Source organism: Epinephelus moara, chromosome 8, assembly GCF_006386435.1.
Source record: "Epinephelus moara isolate mb chromosome 8, YSFRI_EMoa_1.0, whole genome shotgun sequence".
Lineage (NCBI taxonomy): Eukaryota > Metazoa > Chordata > Actinopteri > Perciformes > Serranidae > Epinephelus > Epinephelus moara.
Genome location: NC_065513.1, coordinates 11519064 through 11535475, shown reverse-complemented (window position 1 = coordinate 11535475; position 16412 = coordinate 11519064). Strand labels below are relative to the sequence as shown.

Sequence of the window (16412 nt, the reverse complement as noted above, 5' to 3'; positions counted from 1 at the left end):
AGACATCCGCTGGAGAAAATATTTTTTTCACGGGCCACTTTGTGAGTTTAGTGAGTTATTACAGACACGGCTAACGGCTAACAGCTAACGGTTAGCCCAGCTAATCTACGATAACCATGTTATTAATTACACACAGAGAAAATACTAAAATACTAATTTCCGTGAAAAATAAGGTGAATAGGTGTGCTCCTATTGTCCGCTACTGCACTGGTTATCATTGCACCATTTTGCATTACACATTTAAAAATATTTAGGAGTACTATTCATATAATCTCATATTCTACACCTGATCTGTGTCTGTATTGGAAGAGAACGTGCCTCTGCTTGTACTTTATTTCCTCTTATTTTGCTTTGTTTGGGGCGTTTCTGGGTGTCTACATTTGGGTAGTGGTGTGCAGCCCCCAGCCAATAGCAGTGTGAGGTCAAGACTATGAAAACATAGCGAACAGGTTACACCGCCATCTACATTTCTCTCCTCTGCGCGCATGTGTAATGCTTTTTTACTAAAATAAATGAGTCTCTGTTTGAGTTGTTGGATCAAACAGCCCGTTACGGACAAGTTGGCCCCTATTGTTTAGGCTAAAGCAAAGCTGCACTAATGTTCACTGTATGGTGTACTGACAAAACTTCACTTCAGTGTTTCTGTACAAGATGATGACGACCAAGTTTCAGATATGGTTAAAATATTACTTTTAAGTAGATAAAAGAACTTGTAAATCACTCACCTCATCCAACTTGGTCTGCTGACAGGGGAAAGAGAAGGTGAAACCCAGAGGCAGCTTTTTGTCCTTTATGCCCAACTTCTCCATGAAGTTAGCCAGACAATCAGCTACGTGATCAAATAACTACAGGAGAGAGAAAAGATAGTTTTCTTAACAACCAAGAGCAAAATTCGAGGGTTTCATTTTCAGTATAGTGAGGGTGTGTTTTCATTAGTAGAAGTAACATTTGTATAAGTAAGATTCATAGTAATAGTAGTGGTGTGGTTGCTGTATTGCTGGCTGTCCTTTCTCTTTATCATCTGCAATCAAAGGCCATGTATGCGCTTTCAAGCAACTCCTTCTGTTCAGTTTATAGATTTGAAACTGTACAATAAGAAATCAAAAGAGGAGACAACATTTTGGGACAGGCAAAAATGAGTGGTAACCAATGACGTTATGAAACACGAGTTCAAGATGGACAGTTCCGTATGACTGATTTTACTGCTGAGTAGCACGCACTGGGGCGATTTGGGACCTCCAAGTCTGAGGCTATGGCTGGAAAACACTACTTGAGAGAGGGACATCAGGAATTCTTTACTTAGCCTGCTGCACCTGCAACCTGGTCCGACTAAGTGGATGAAAATGGATGGATAGTATATGATATTTAGCACCGCAAAACAAAATGCGATTTTTAAAAGGGGGTTTGTTTTCTGTCTGTGCAATCACATTTTATAGACGTGTTACTGTTGACCAATTTTCAAGGTTGGTCAACAGGATTTAGGCTCCCTATAGTTTGCAGAGGGGTTGAAGCTTTCTAATGGATGGGTATGACGGTATAAAAAGGTATTAAAAAATGGATACCCCCAAGCCAAATGACTCCCACAGACACTCATCAGACATTTCACCAGCAGTGTGGTATTAATAGGAAGCTCTCTGTGATGCTGCGATGGTAAAGGGCACACTGTAACCACTGTGCTGCTTTGGTGTGTGTGTGTGTGTGTGTGTGTGTGTGTGTGTGTGTGTGTGTGTGTGTGTGTGTGTGTGAATCAACATAATCTCTGTGTTGGGACTCGAGCACCAAACGTTTGCCCACAGCCCACAGAGGAATAATGTATTATTATTAAAACCTAGCACTGGATGTGTGCCAATCGATGGTCATATTAACGATCACCAAGTAAAGAGATACTTCCTAATGCTTCTGCCTATTTAAAGACAATTCTCTGAGTGGCTGTGTGGCAAAATCTATGTAATACTAGTCTATACTGTACATCCTAACCAGTCTGCTAATCCATGAGTCATTACCTTAATATGTGCTTTAGTTAGAACTAAACAATCATAGAAAACAGCCTAAGCTCTTCTTCATGTCTGTACCTTCACACGCCTGAAAGCTGTGTCTGGTCTCTGATCTCAGATACTGGTCCAAACATTTAAGGAAGTAGACAGCCACCTGACTCAAAAATGGATGAGTGCATTGTGAGTCAACATGTGCCACTCCACCTCTTTAAGTAAATTAAACAATGGTGTTGCATGCACTGAATGCAATCTGACATTTTCACACACCATTCTTACTCCTGGCAAAAGCTTTGCTCTGTCAACTGTGAAGGGAGTAATCTTAAAGGTAGTGAAAGGTTCTGATAGGGTCCATTTCCGTTTTCCGGTCGGCAAAATATCCAATTTGGTTAAGCTCTGCCATAATCAATGTCTTCTCAAACCTTTTATCAGTCCCTGTTTCTTATATTATCAAAGACCAATGTTGAAAACATGCAGATAATGTTGGCAGACTTTTCATTTACAGCCATGACTGACAGTTGTAACTAATTAAAGTTAATTCTGTCACAGCTACACAATAACTTGCGTCTGTAGGATAATGTGTTCTCTAAGCAACTGACAGTACTCTGCCAAAGGCTGTGAATCAAGAGACACATCACTCAGCCACCGACAACTAAACTGTGTCTTAGTACTTCTACAGAGTGCCAACTCTTCTCTAGAGAAATTATCCAGCTGATCGCATGTTAAATACAGGAGAGTCCCAGTTTAACATATCAGATATATCAAATCAATATTTAACATGATCTCTGACAAGAGGTAGTGCACTGACACCACAGGTGACAGGCTGTGTTTTGCTGACAACAGTCTATAGTCAGTGTTATTGTGTGTAATGTGTAATGTCTCTTACTTCATTCCCGCAGCCTCTCATGATGTGTTCAGGAATGGCATAAATCTGATCTTCCATCACCACCTCTTGCTTGCCATCAGCCTTAACTTTGACCAGGAGCACCCGGAAGTGGGTTCCGCCGAGATCAAGTGCCAAGAATTCACCTTGCTCTTTGAACAAAAACAAAAACAAATTATATAATTACATCATATATTACAAATCTTTCTTTTGCTGGTGCATTGCTATGTTTTTTAATCACCTCCGACTGTCAGTGGAACCGCTTGTAACTTTCGGCAGTGATATGTACTATATCAGAAGTAGGGCTGCAACTACTGATCATTTTGATAATTGATAAATCTGCATACAATTTTCTTTACTAATCCATTTATCTATTTTGTTCGTAAAACATCATGAAATTGTAAAAAATAAAAATACAAAAATCACAATTTCCAAGAGCCCAAGGTAATCTTACTATATAATGACGAAAACTCTGTCTGTGGATGTGTCTGTGTGTGTGTGTGTGTGTCTGTGGGTGTGTCTGTTCCACGTTTTTCTCCTCATTGACTTGCTCAATCNCAAAAATCACAATTTCCAAGAGCCCAAGGTAATCTTACTATATAATGACGAAAACTCTGTCTGTGGGTGTGTCTGTGTGTGTGTGTGTGTGTGTCTGTGGGTGTGTCTGTTCCACGTTTTTCTCCTCATTGACTTGCTCAATCCATGTGAAATTTGGCACAGTGGTAGAGGGTCATGGGAGGATGCGAATGAAGCAATATTACATCAATTGGCCAAAGGGGGGGGGCGCTATAGCAACCGATTGAAACTGCAAACTCTGAATGGGCATTTCTCATGCCCTGTATTGAAACTGCAAACTCTGAATGGGCATNAAGGCGACTGGAGAAATTTAACTCTAATTGGCAACTGGGTGGCGCTATAACAAGAGAAAAATGCTTAAAAATGGCTAAAATGCAACCGATCGCTGTGGCTCCCCCTGTGGCCGAATGTTTTTTTTGTTTTCCTAATTTTTGGTATGACTAAGTCATGGTATGGTACGCTGTGCATAATCACCGAAACTGTCAGTGTGTCATTCTTTCAGTCAGTCAGTCAGTCATTCTACCAGTGTGCCCCACTTTTAAGTCAATACAACATATAAACACTTTAACTATCTGCCTTTCAACGTGCTACCTCAACTACTAATGTACAGTTTTACTCCACTAACTATCCCACTATTGGCAATGGTACTACTGTACTTTCAATAAAGCAATCGTACTATCAAATTCACAAAAACTCTGTTTGAATACATTGCTCTTCTTAATGGGTTCAGTTGACTAATTAATCTGCAATTTCCTCTGACCTGTATCCCAAACACACACCATGTGAAACTGTACGTAGGCAACTGTGCACTCAATGGGTATGGACTAGTGTCTTCAAGTTGCTCCTTTTCTCTGCCCAACAAACAATAACGTAAACATATTCCATTTATAATCTTTTTTAATCCTTCAATTTGAAAAGCTGGAACAAGCAACTATTTCGCATTTTTGCTTGAAAAAGAACTCTGTTGATTGATTAATCAGTCAACATAATAATTGTTCCAGCTCTGATCAGAAGTGTGCTCGTGCATATGTGTACTCTTATGCGCATGATAGTAAAGCAGAAAAAAAAGGGGCATCATAATCAAAATGCTGATCCATTAGTGGGCGCAGCTCCTCTTAAAAAGCTCCACAGTGTACCTTGAAATGATATAATAATAATAATAATAATATAGTCACAGCACAAAGACATTACAGACAAAAGAAACCAAGAAGCTGCTGATGGAGGAAAAAATAAAATGAATTAAAATCGACAATCAGCACTATACAGTTTTTTGTGTGTCTGTAGACATGGTTATAAGCCATTGGGAAGATTTAAAAAAAAAAAAAAAAAAAAAATCAATGCATAATTCCACATAATACGTTCACATAGGACTTGTATCTACCTCTAAATGAGATTCTCATAAAATGGCTGTTTCAATGTTCTCTAGAAAACATTCAACCACACTGTACCTCTGGCTTCACCTCAGTCACTATAGTCAAGGTAAGTGCTCGTCAAAAGCTGTGTGATTAGAAAGTCACTATTACATTGATGTTCTCTGTTAAAACTGAATCACCAGAAATTATTATTCTGCAGCACAGACCTGCTGTCGCACTGCTCTGTATGAGGTTCAAATTGTCGAGCATGTACTAACACATCAGGATCCCACTTTCCCTTTTTTAATAGTAGATATTTAGACTGGACTTGTCACATTTCTAGACTTGAACAAAAAAAAACAAAAAAAAAAACATTTGACTGTCTACATGGCTACTGGATACCACTGAAGGTAAGGTAAGATCAGAGTCAGAATATACAAGGAATTTGACTTAATTTTTAAGTCACTCTCAATATTTATTTCTTATACTGCGAAGGAATAATTACCGAATGGATGAAGTACTAGATTACTTTATATACATGAAGTGGATGGTTATGTACAGTATTTGCATTTATATATGTATATAAACAACACTCTGAAATTACAGACATGCAAACATGTCAACACAGAGTTTGTATTTTAAACTCGTATCTATAATTTGTAATTAAGTGGGTGCTTCAATGTGACAGGGTTTTGACACTGTAAGAAATAACTATTCATCAGACTGACCGCCTGTGGGAGGAAGCTGTTCTTGTTTCTGGTTGTTATGGCGTACAGTGTTTTGTCAAGTCTATAAGAGGTGAAAAGTTGGAACAGGTTGCGGCCTGTATCCTGATTTTGGAGGTGTATATGTCATGGATAAAGGCACCAATGATTTTTTTCAGTCCTGACTATCTGTTATTGTCTGTTTGATGGCCGATCCAAACCACACAATGATGGATGTACAGAGAACAGATTGAATGATTGTGGAGAAAAATGGTAGCAGCAGCTTCTGAGGCCGGTTGAACATACTGAGCCGGCACCGAAAGTACTTCCTCTACTGGGCCTTTTTCCTGATGGACTCAATGTTAGCCCATTTTAGGTCATGTGAGGTGATGGATCCCCAAAACCTTAAGGCTTCCACAGCAGACACACTGTGGAGTTTGGTGAATAGGGGGAAGTGTTGGAGGGCTCATACTGACGTACAATGTCAACTCCATGATGCTGAGCGCATGCAGCTTCAGTTTGTTCTGACTACACCAGAAATTGACACACCGTCTGGGCCTGGTGCTTTCCTGATCTTCTGTCTTTGATAAAGATGACACAGTCACAGCATGTCTGAGTCAGAGCAGGTGAGGGCTGTGAATGGCTTATCACACCTGCAGTAAAACATGCTGAGGTTGTTGGCCAGTTGAGGTCTTCACAGCGTGTGTGTGTGTGTGGGGGGGGGGGGTCTCCTGTTGCTGATGATGTCCTGCAGGCCTCTCCGCAGTGCTGCAGGGTCACTGGCTAAAAACCTGCTTTTCAACTTTTCAGTGTACAGTAGCTTTTCTTTGCTGCTCTGATCTCCTTCATCGGTGTGTTCCTGGCCTGGTTGTACAGGATTCTGCTCCCATGTCTTCAGGCCTCCTCCTTGCCTGACAAAGCTGCCTGAGTTCAGCCACAAACCAGGGTTTGTTGTATGTGCGGTTAGTCAGTAAACACGTGCTTACAAAAGATAAAATGTCACTGCCATTTTTTTGGGGCAGGTTTTCGCCACCAGCCGCTGCTTATTTTCCCAGCATTCCCTGTGGCTCCACTGCTGCTGCATCAACGCTCTACTCACATTCAAGTGAATGAGAGGACTGATGTCTTCACCGTAATGACCTGGTGTGAACGCTGCATAATTCAGGAGAGGATGAACCACACAGTGAACAGAGTATCCCAGAGCTGCACAGGAAAGTGATCAGCATCCTTTAATATGGTATAGTCATGATCCAATGTGCTGTCACCCATAATGGAACACTTAGTGTGCTGTCTGTATTTTGGCAGTTCATGGGGGTTGAAGTCACCTTTAACACTGAGCAGGGAGTATGGAAGTGGATGTTATTTGGTCGGTCAGATGTGTGTAATGCCTCTCTCAATAACGCCTAAGGTGGAATAAACACACTGATCAAAATAAAGGAGGCAAACTCCTGTGGTAAAAAATGGTTTACAGTTAATGAAAGCAGTCTCTGAGTGAGGAGTGCATGTTTTCCTGACACTGTGACTATAATGTGCTCACCAAGCCAGGTTTTGGTGATGCACAGAGCAGCAGATCTGGAAAAGTCTTTGTTTGCTCTGTTTAGAACAGGCCTCCAGACTAACGTTTAGTTACACTGGTCTGCCTGACTTTTTCATTTAGTTGCACCAGCACATAATTTAGGTGCACTCAAACTTGTACATCCTCTTGGTGCCACAAAAATACATTTTTAAGAGTTATCTTTGTTGTGGCTTTCCATACTTAATATTTTCTTAACAGTTAAGTTTATATGCCAGTTTAGAAGTCAGGGTTCAGTGCGAGTTTGGAATTGTTGTTTTTATTTATTTTAAACAGACAGTAGTGCAAGTGTGAAAGACAGACACAATACTCCTGCTGGGGACTGAGTGCATTTTGCCCACCAGCAACTTTGGTAAACTACTTTAAATATAGTTGTTCATGCACAGTTAAAATCTTTTTTGGATGAGCATAATATCCTGGAGGTCTTTCAGTCTGGTTTTAAAACCCTGCACAGCACAGAGTCAGCTCTACTAAGGGTTTTTAATGACATCCTCCTGGCAAATGATTGTGGTGATTATGTAATTCTTGTCTTGTTGGACCTAACAGCTGCTTTCGACACTGTGGACCACAATATTTTAGTATCCTGGTTGCAGCACCATGTGGGCATCTGTGGTAGTGCTCTGGAGTGGTTTAGATCCTATCTGGCAGACAGAACTATGTGTGTAAGCCTTGCGGGTTCTGAGTCCCACTCTGCTACTCTGTCATATGGGGTTCCACAGGGCTCAATTTTAGGGCCCCTGCTTTTTTCATTGTATTTGCTTCCTCTGGGTTCCATTCTTAGAAAGCATGGCATCTCCTTTCATTGTTATGCTGATGATAGTCAGATTTATGTGCCGCTGAAGAAGAGAGATGCTTTCTACCTACAACCGCTTCTGTCATGTCTTGATGACATTAAAGCCTGGATGGCCTTAAACTTTTTAAATTTCAATGAAAAGAAAACAGAGGTGATGGTGTTTGGTCCAAATAGCTCTTGTGAAACCCCCCCTGTTGATTTGGGCCCCTTGGCACTATATGTGAAGCCAACAGTTTCTAACTTGGGTTTTAAGATGGACAGTGGTTTTAAATTGGAGCGTCAAATTGGTGCAGTGGTTAAGTCCAGCTTCTTTCACCTTAGGCAGCTGGCAAAGGTTAAACCTGTTCTTGCACAACAGCACTTTGAAATAGTAATCCATGCCTTCATCACGTCCCGGCTGGATTACTGTAACGCACTTTATTTTGGAGTCAGCCAGTCTTCCCTCGCACGTCTCCAGTTGGTTCAGAACGCCACTGCTTGGCTCTTAACTGGAGCACGTAAGAGGGAACACATTACGCCCATTCTGGTCTCCCTCCACTGGCTGCCTGTGCACTTTAGAGTTCATTTTAAGATTCTTTTATTTGTTTTTAAATCTTTAAATGGTCTCGCCCCGCCTTACCTCTCTGAGCTGCTTCATCCCTACACTCCTGCTCGGTGCCTCAGGTCAGCTGATCAGCTGCTCCTGGATGTATCGAGGTCTAAGCGGAAGCTCAGAGGGGATAGAGCCTTTTCTGTGGTGGCTCCCAGATTGTGGAAAGATTTACCTGTCCACATTAGACTGGCCCCCTCACTGTCCATTTTTAAAACCAGTCTTAAAACCCATTTTTACTCCTTGGCTTTTAACCCAGCTCTTTTACTGTTTTATTGTTTGTCTTATGTTTTTATTTTTGTACAGCACTTTGTTTCAGCTGTGGTTGTTTTTAAAGTGCTCTCTAAATAAAGTTGAGTTGAGTTGAGTATAATCATAAGGAACATTTCACACTTCTGTATTCACTGTATGAACAGTGACCAAACACATTCCCAAAAGGCAACATGTCACAACAGGCTATACAACTAAAAGCATATCTTATGCTATGAAATTAAAATACAAAAAAAATATAATAAAAAAAATAGAACTCGTGCATTAGGAGGAATGTTACAGTAAGTTCCACCTTAGCTATATGCCGATGTAAATACCAGCTGCATCAGTAATTAGTTTATCCTGTTCTGCCTCTGCGCATAAAGGTTGCTTGAAGCAGCGAGGATAAAGAGTTGGGCTCCGACTTGTTTTCTCCTCATCCTAATGATCGGCTCATGTGGATGATGCTGTCAAATGTGTGTTAACGTGTTGGATGTGTTTGCAATCACAGATGTTACAATGGAGGAGCAACGCCGAGACCACTCTCACTCTGTTGCTGTTGTAGCTGACCGGGAACCAGCAGCAGGTCTTTCAGCTCCGCAGTCTCGTTTGTGCTCACCATAGTGTGACTGACTCTCACGCCACTTTGTTTGTTGTGTGAACCTCAACACGGGTTGCTAACAGGATACAGCTAAATGTGTCCGGCCAGAACTCATGCTTGTGAGCTTTGGCTCTGAATTAGGTGCATCAGTGTTATAAATATCAGGTGCACTGGTGTGACTAATAAAAATGTTTAGCTGCACTTAACAGATTTATCACATGTACGACTGGAGCGCTAGAGCAGTTTATCTTTTTTGTGGCCAGAAAGCAGACCTTCGCCAGATGTGCTGACGGGAGCGCAGTTTGAAACTCCCACTGTCGCAGTTCAACCAGCACTCTTCCCCCACTAGTGTCTTCTTTGTATCCCATGAGCTGCTGCTCCTTCAACTAAAAGCTCTGTAAAACTTCCCGGTTGAGTGAAAAGTGGTGAAAAAGTAAATGCTCAGAAGTTCAGAAGCTGAAAAACTGCACACATAAACAAAGAAACAGAAAAAGTACCACAAAAAGTACCAGTGAGTGCAACAACAAGGTTGCCATCTGCAGCCCAAGATCCCATAATGCCCAAGATTGATCTTTTAACTTTATTTGACCTATATAATATCATGGTTTTGCAGTCGTGTCTCTGAAACTACTGCAGCACACCTGAGTCTCTGTAAATGAAACGACCAGAGATTAACCCAGAACAGCAGTCTCATATGAATGGCTCTAACATGGGTTGACCATGTGCTCAGTGGATCCATTTTATATAGGTATCTCTTTATTGAAAAGGGGTATTACCTGTTCCATCAGGAGTGGAGAGCACAAACGTGGGCAGCATCTTGACAGCAGCTGTGGGGTTGGTGTCTCTGCACAGCCCTTTGTCCATCTCTCGTCGAAATCTTAGTGACAAATCCATCAAAGTCCTATCTGACAGCTGAAAATGGTGCAGGTATTTGTCCACCTAAGCCATGGTAGAGAGGAGAAACTGTTACATGCATGCAAAGAAGTCAATTTTAACTGTACAGCACTGAGTAAGTAAATAAATAGGGCATATATTGTTAATGAACAAACTAACAAATTACACTAACTAGACAACTCATTCTCTGCATTATACAGAAAATATAACCTGCATCACATCTTTCATTAGAAAAGAAATAGTCATTTATTTTCTACTAAGTTCTGTATACTGTCTGTGAAGTGGAATATGTCAGTAGCAAAAGCAGCACATTAAATGCAAGGTGCACCTGAAACAGATGCAAAACAACTTTTTTTGTTTGCTCAAAAGCAGCTCTGCTCTTGCTACCTGACCCATAAGTGTGGATATTGTTAATTTAAATTGCTGGGAGCTGTATTTAGTGCTGCTCTGTGGTTCATCCGCTCAAAACGCTGAATCAGGACCACAACATTTTTTGATTCACTCTTGTTTGCAGTTCAATCATAGCTGGATTCCACTGTTAATGCAATAACACATTCTGCTGCCTCTTAAAATTTCGGTTTCATCTGCAAACCACTTGAAAAGGCTACAAAAAAGTGCTGCACAACATGGTGTACTTCAAAATTTGGACATTTTAGGAAATTCACAATTATTTTAAGGAATAATTTATGTACTCTGACACTTAGTACTAAAAAAATTTAAGAATGGATTTAAAACAAAACGCAAACTGTATCGGCTTTTCTCCTAGGTCACCTTGGCCCCATTGTCTGACCATGTATCTCGGCAAAATATTGAAAACATACCATGTGTACAAAAACAGACAACAGCAGTTTTTCAAGGTTGTGTGGGTAAACATTGAAGTCCTGAATCAAGAAGAGCCATAATTCTTCCAATCCACCGCTAAAAGGGAATGATGGCAAGGCAACAGAAAGCAACAAAAGTAGTAAACCGCAGGACACAAGGGTAAATAAGCTCCATTCAACTGTTATTCACAAAGAATGAATATCACAGGCCAATGTGTTGCTGAGCAACGGTACTAAAATGCAGTTACAATGATATGATTTCTATAAGTGATTGCACAAGACTGCGCTCAGAGATTAATTGCATTTACACCTTTGTTTTTCCAACTGTGACATGTCAAAAAGGCCTTCTGAAAGTTTTCATAGATAGGTATAGTAACTCTTTTTTATTATTCAACTTTTTTGTCTTTTTATTGTATCTCTCTAGCCCACTGAATGTGAAATCAGGGCATTGCTGTAAAAGAGAAAGCTATAAATACAGTATCATATCATATCATATCAAACCTTTATTTATTCTCGAAGGACATTGAGGTTTCCCTCATTTCCAATGTTGTCGAGATTACAGACACATTTGAACCACAGCACAATAAAAACAGTACTGAATAATCACTGTGAACAACAATCTCATCAGTGACCAGGTAGATAAAATAGAATCAGGTAAAACAGTTGCAATGTGAAACACAATGGTTAGAAATCAAAGTCCTGAACTCTGAAAGAGAAGGAAGAACATGAATTTTTAGAGAGTGTTGGAGGATGTTCCATGAGCTTGGAGCATCAAAAGAAAAAGCTGTTTTACCAAGTTCAGTACATGCTCGAGGAACTTTAAGAAGTGACAGATCGGTAGAGCGGGTTGTATAGCTACCAGCATTCCACACTAACAAGGTTGAGATGTAAGGTGGTAATTTTCCAACGAGGACCTTGAAGATATATAAAAGCCAATGTTTGTTGCGCCTCTCTTCCAGAGATGGCCAACCAACCTTCTCATACAGAACACAATGATGTGTTCTGTACCAGTCACCAGTAATAAATCTAAGAGCAGAGTGATATACACTGTCCAAAGGCTTTAGAACTGAAGCTGCAGCATGTCTGTAAATTACATCACCATAATCAATGACAGGTAACAACACAGCTTCAACAACTCTTTTCCTACAGAATAAAGGAAAGCTGGATTTGGATAAATACAGTAGATACACATATACACTGAATGTATTCACCACCATATGCAATGAAATACTACACATACTGTACGTATGTGTTACAGTAATGCCTGACAACTTCGTCAGTTCACAGCGCTGTTCCAGTACATGGTGTTTCAGACACTGCAAAACACATCTTGTCCTCAGTCACAGGTGATGTTAATTACCGTGTGGTTGGTGTATGAGCGAGTTGTGACGGGCAGACATCACTGCTTTCATGTCACAACGTCACATGCTAGTAGTATAGCTACCTGCTGAACCCAGTGTCCTGCAGTGTTCACTGTCACACAGCAGGGCGACATCTTCAAATGTCCCGTCGGCACGGACCAAACGTCCCCAAAATAAACAAACCCAGTCGAGTGTTTTACACCAGTACTCACTTTATGCGTTTGGTCATCATGAAGTTCGGGACAGTAGTTAGCCAACAAACTCGGGGATAACATCTTTACTTAGTGATGTGTGACGACTTATGTCCTGCTTTAGACTTGCGCAAAGTTGATCTACAAAAACAGCTTCTTAAAATAATAAATACAAAACAGAAATATTTTGACCCGCCGCTCGTTTTTTCTATCTTAAACTCGCGAAACTACACTGTTAACTAAAAACGGAGTCGTACAAGGAAACTTCCAGCTTCCTGAAGTTGGTAGTTTGTTGACGTCATCCAGGACACATGGCGCTGATTGGCTGTAGGGAAGGAGCAACGTGACCTGTTTGGACAAAGAGTAGGATCAGAGCCTTGCAGCAAATGCCACCTCTGTGAAGCCGTTAATGTTCGTGTTTTGTCCAAGTTGACATTAAAGGGTTAATTTAACTTGCAGTCATCCTGCTATGTACTTAAGCACTATGTAGACGTCCTTGTGTTGTAGGCCTACTTGAGTTCTTCCAGTTTTATAGCTACTACTCTATTTTACAGCACTCATACAGAATATTAATGATTATCTTATGAAACATGATGCATTTTACTGTAGGTTAAACCACCCAGCAGTATATTAAGTAGTTAAACTAAGCTCCACCTCAACCAGCTAGCCGCAACATAAAATGCTGCTCACATGTAATTTCATGGGTAATAATTTGTCAATGATAACAATAATAATAACAATTTCATGGTATAAAAGTGCCTGCTTTGCACAGTATTTTACATTTCATGCTTAGGCATATTGATTTTGCTTTTGCACTTAGTTTTTTTAATGCAGGACTTCTGTTTGTATTGAAGTATTTTTACAATATATAATTGTTTCTACTACAGCAGTGGCGCAAGGTGCACACAACTATGACAGGCCCTTGTGCATGATATTGTGCTTCTTGTCACATGATCAGAGACTTGACATTGGATAACATCAACATACATATTACCCAACAATCATCATTGCATAAAATATACCAAAGAAAATAAGAAATTATTAATATAATATAACAATTTTAATAGTAGTAATAGTAATAATATTATAGTTTATTTGGAATATGCAAATAATTTTGTTATAAATGCTATTGACTATTTTACACTTATAAGGAGCCCATTCTCCAACCAACACATTGTTGGAGGACCCACTCTCCTCATGGGCCCGCCCACCTCACGGCCCCAGTGCAACTGCATTGTCTATATTTACACCCCTGTGTTACAGCATTTCACACATGGATACTGTATGTTTGTACAACTTGGTGCCACTTCATGCCAGAGAATGAGGACATATAACAGGAGGAGGGGATGATATACAGCCGACACCTCAAGTCTTTGAGATACTGAGCATGAAGCGGAAGACCTGTGTGTTTGATCTTGTTTTTGCAGTGTTGCTTTTAATGGTTTAGTTATAAAGATGATCCCCAGTTTGACTTAAGTGTAATTAGAATTATTACTACTGAAAAGATAGCATTGTTTATGTCAGGTCTGTCTTAAAAACCTCACATTCCCCATTATATGAGATCACATTTCACAAACATCGTCCCAGCATCTGGGGGAGCTTGTGTTCAAAGCTTCAATGATTCCTTGGCAAAGGAACAGGTCAAGCAGAAACTCCTCATTAACACAGTGTGTGTATCTGTGCAGGTCCTTTGTTTGTACTTGAAAGTCAAGCAGGACACCCCACGTGTTGAAATAAGCAGTGATCCATGTATCAGATGAAAGATTATTTATAGCCTGAACTTTAAAGTTCGGCAATAGGGGGTGGCAGTGGCCTAAGAGAAAAAATAGCTGACATGGGACCACAGGGTGACTGACTGAAATGCATAGATTATGGATATTCAATTTGCTTTGCCCCAGGGCTGCTTTTGCAAAATGACAGGAGGTCAGTTAACAAACAAACATTAACAATATTAATCAGTATATTTAATAAATAAGTTGTCTGTTTAACCTTTCAACATTTGATGTCCTCACTCATCTTTGCCAAGAGGCAAATCCAGTTGCAGCCGCCCTGCACAGGACAGGTGAACACAGGGGACATTTGGGGCCTGGTCCTTGCCTTACTTTTACATTCTTCTCTTGAGCAAATGCTAACACAAAAACCTCTTGTGTGAGCTCGTATTTCTTTGTAAACAGTTGTGTAGTTTGTGTCTTTAAACACATTTACCAACAACAACAGCACTGACCTTCAGCCGGTCGACAGGAACAGATGCCATGCAAGCCTTCAGTCATGATAAAGATTCTCTGGGAGAAAACCTGCCACATAATAATCTAGTTTCTCGTCAATTTGGTAAACCAGGCAATCTGATGTACTTCTGAGTATAACAGATTTTCTTGGAGATAGGCAGCGATAAAAAAAAAATAAATAAATAAAAAAATAAGGACCCTTCAGTATAAGTACATGTGCAAGCTGGATATAAAAGGCACAGGGCAACATAATTAATATAAAGTAAGTCCTATCAAAAGCTGAACATGCTGTTCTGCGTATCTGAGAGCCTGTGGCAAGGTTCTGTTTGTTCATTTTGTATACTGACATATTTTAAGATAACTTTTATTAGTTTAGTTTGGTTTATTTATTTGCACATCCATACAAATGTATCAACAAAGAGTTTTGAACCTTTGCAAATTATTGTGATGCTAGTATAAAATTCCTATAATTATATTGTGATGTGCATTACAGTATGTGTATGACGGTACACACACACACACACACACACACACACGCACACACACGTTTAATATGTGATAATGTGCATAAGTGAATGAGAGGCATTACAAAAGAAATAGATGCATGTGCAAGTCTATTTCTTTTTACAGAATTAGTGTATAATGACGTAAATAATTGTTTGTCTTTCAAAAATAACTATAAACTATGTTAAAGTATTTTTAATTTTCATTTTGGCAATACCGTAGTATGACGGAGTATTAGGGCCATATTGAAGAAAAAAAAAAAAATCAGAGATTTCAAGAATAAAGTCGTAATATCACGAGAAAAAACTCATAATATTAGTAGCCGAAATCTCCGATTTTTTTTTTCTTCAATGTGGCCCTAATACTCCGTCATTCTATAATCCATACATTTATATATATATATATATATATATATATATATGAAACAGATCATCAATGCATTATTGGTAAAACACGTTAGCTGCATAAGAAGTGTTGTTAGATTAATGAGAAAATGTGGCACCCATGCCACTGACTTGAATTTCCAGACAAATTATTCTTCAACATTACAGATATTTACTGTGTTTAGTGAAAGGTGATAGAACATAGTATTTATCAAAGAGAAAATCATAAACTTGTTTTTATGTTTCCCTCAAGGGGCTTTTATCCAGCCACACTGCACTCATGTGACACTGTTCATGGATGTACCATCCAATTTTCTATTAGCACTGGGACACCTCCTTCTGTAATCTTGCTTGTAACACTGGTTGGCACAGAACAGACAGAAAACCACTGCTTGAGACAGCAAGTTAAGAGCAAATCCAAATATTTAATCTCACAAAACAAGTCAAGATCATGGGAGGCAAACAGAGAAGGCAGGTGATGAATCAGAGCCCTGGGAAACAGGCAGGGTTTCAGGCAGGCAGAAACAGGCAGGAAAGTACAAGGAACGCTTGGAGAAGTGCTAAAGACAATCTGGCAGAGAGCTAGTGGAAGTGGGCCAGCATATATACTTGAGTAATCAGGGAAATAAGAAGCAGGTGAGTTTGTGGGAGGAGCAGGTCAGGTGGTGAAACTGGCAGGAAAAGGAGTCAAGAGTACCTTGCTGCAGTCAAGATGGCCGACA

The 16412-nt window shown here is 39.9% G+C and overlaps 1 protein-coding gene across 1 annotated transcript in view; it reads right to left on the bottom strand.

Annotated features, from left to right (window-relative positions):
• The window catches only part of hk2 (hexokinase 2), a 39019-nt gene extending 26146 nt beyond the window's left edge, over positions 1 to 12873 (bottom strand). The window contains exons 1-4 of the mRNA XM_050050626.1: positions 12600 to 12873; positions 10088 to 10250; positions 2878 to 3026; positions 726 to 845 (exon numbers count right to left, since the gene is read on the bottom strand). Coding sequence (XP_049906583.1) covers positions 726 to 845; positions 2878 to 3026; positions 10088 to 10250; positions 12600 to 12662 — 495 coding nt within the window. The 5' untranslated portion in view covers positions 12663 to 12873. The remainder of the gene's footprint in view (positions 1 to 725; positions 846 to 2877; positions 3027 to 10087; positions 10251 to 12599) is intronic.
• Between the last annotated feature and the right edge of the window lie 3539 nt (positions 12874 to 16412).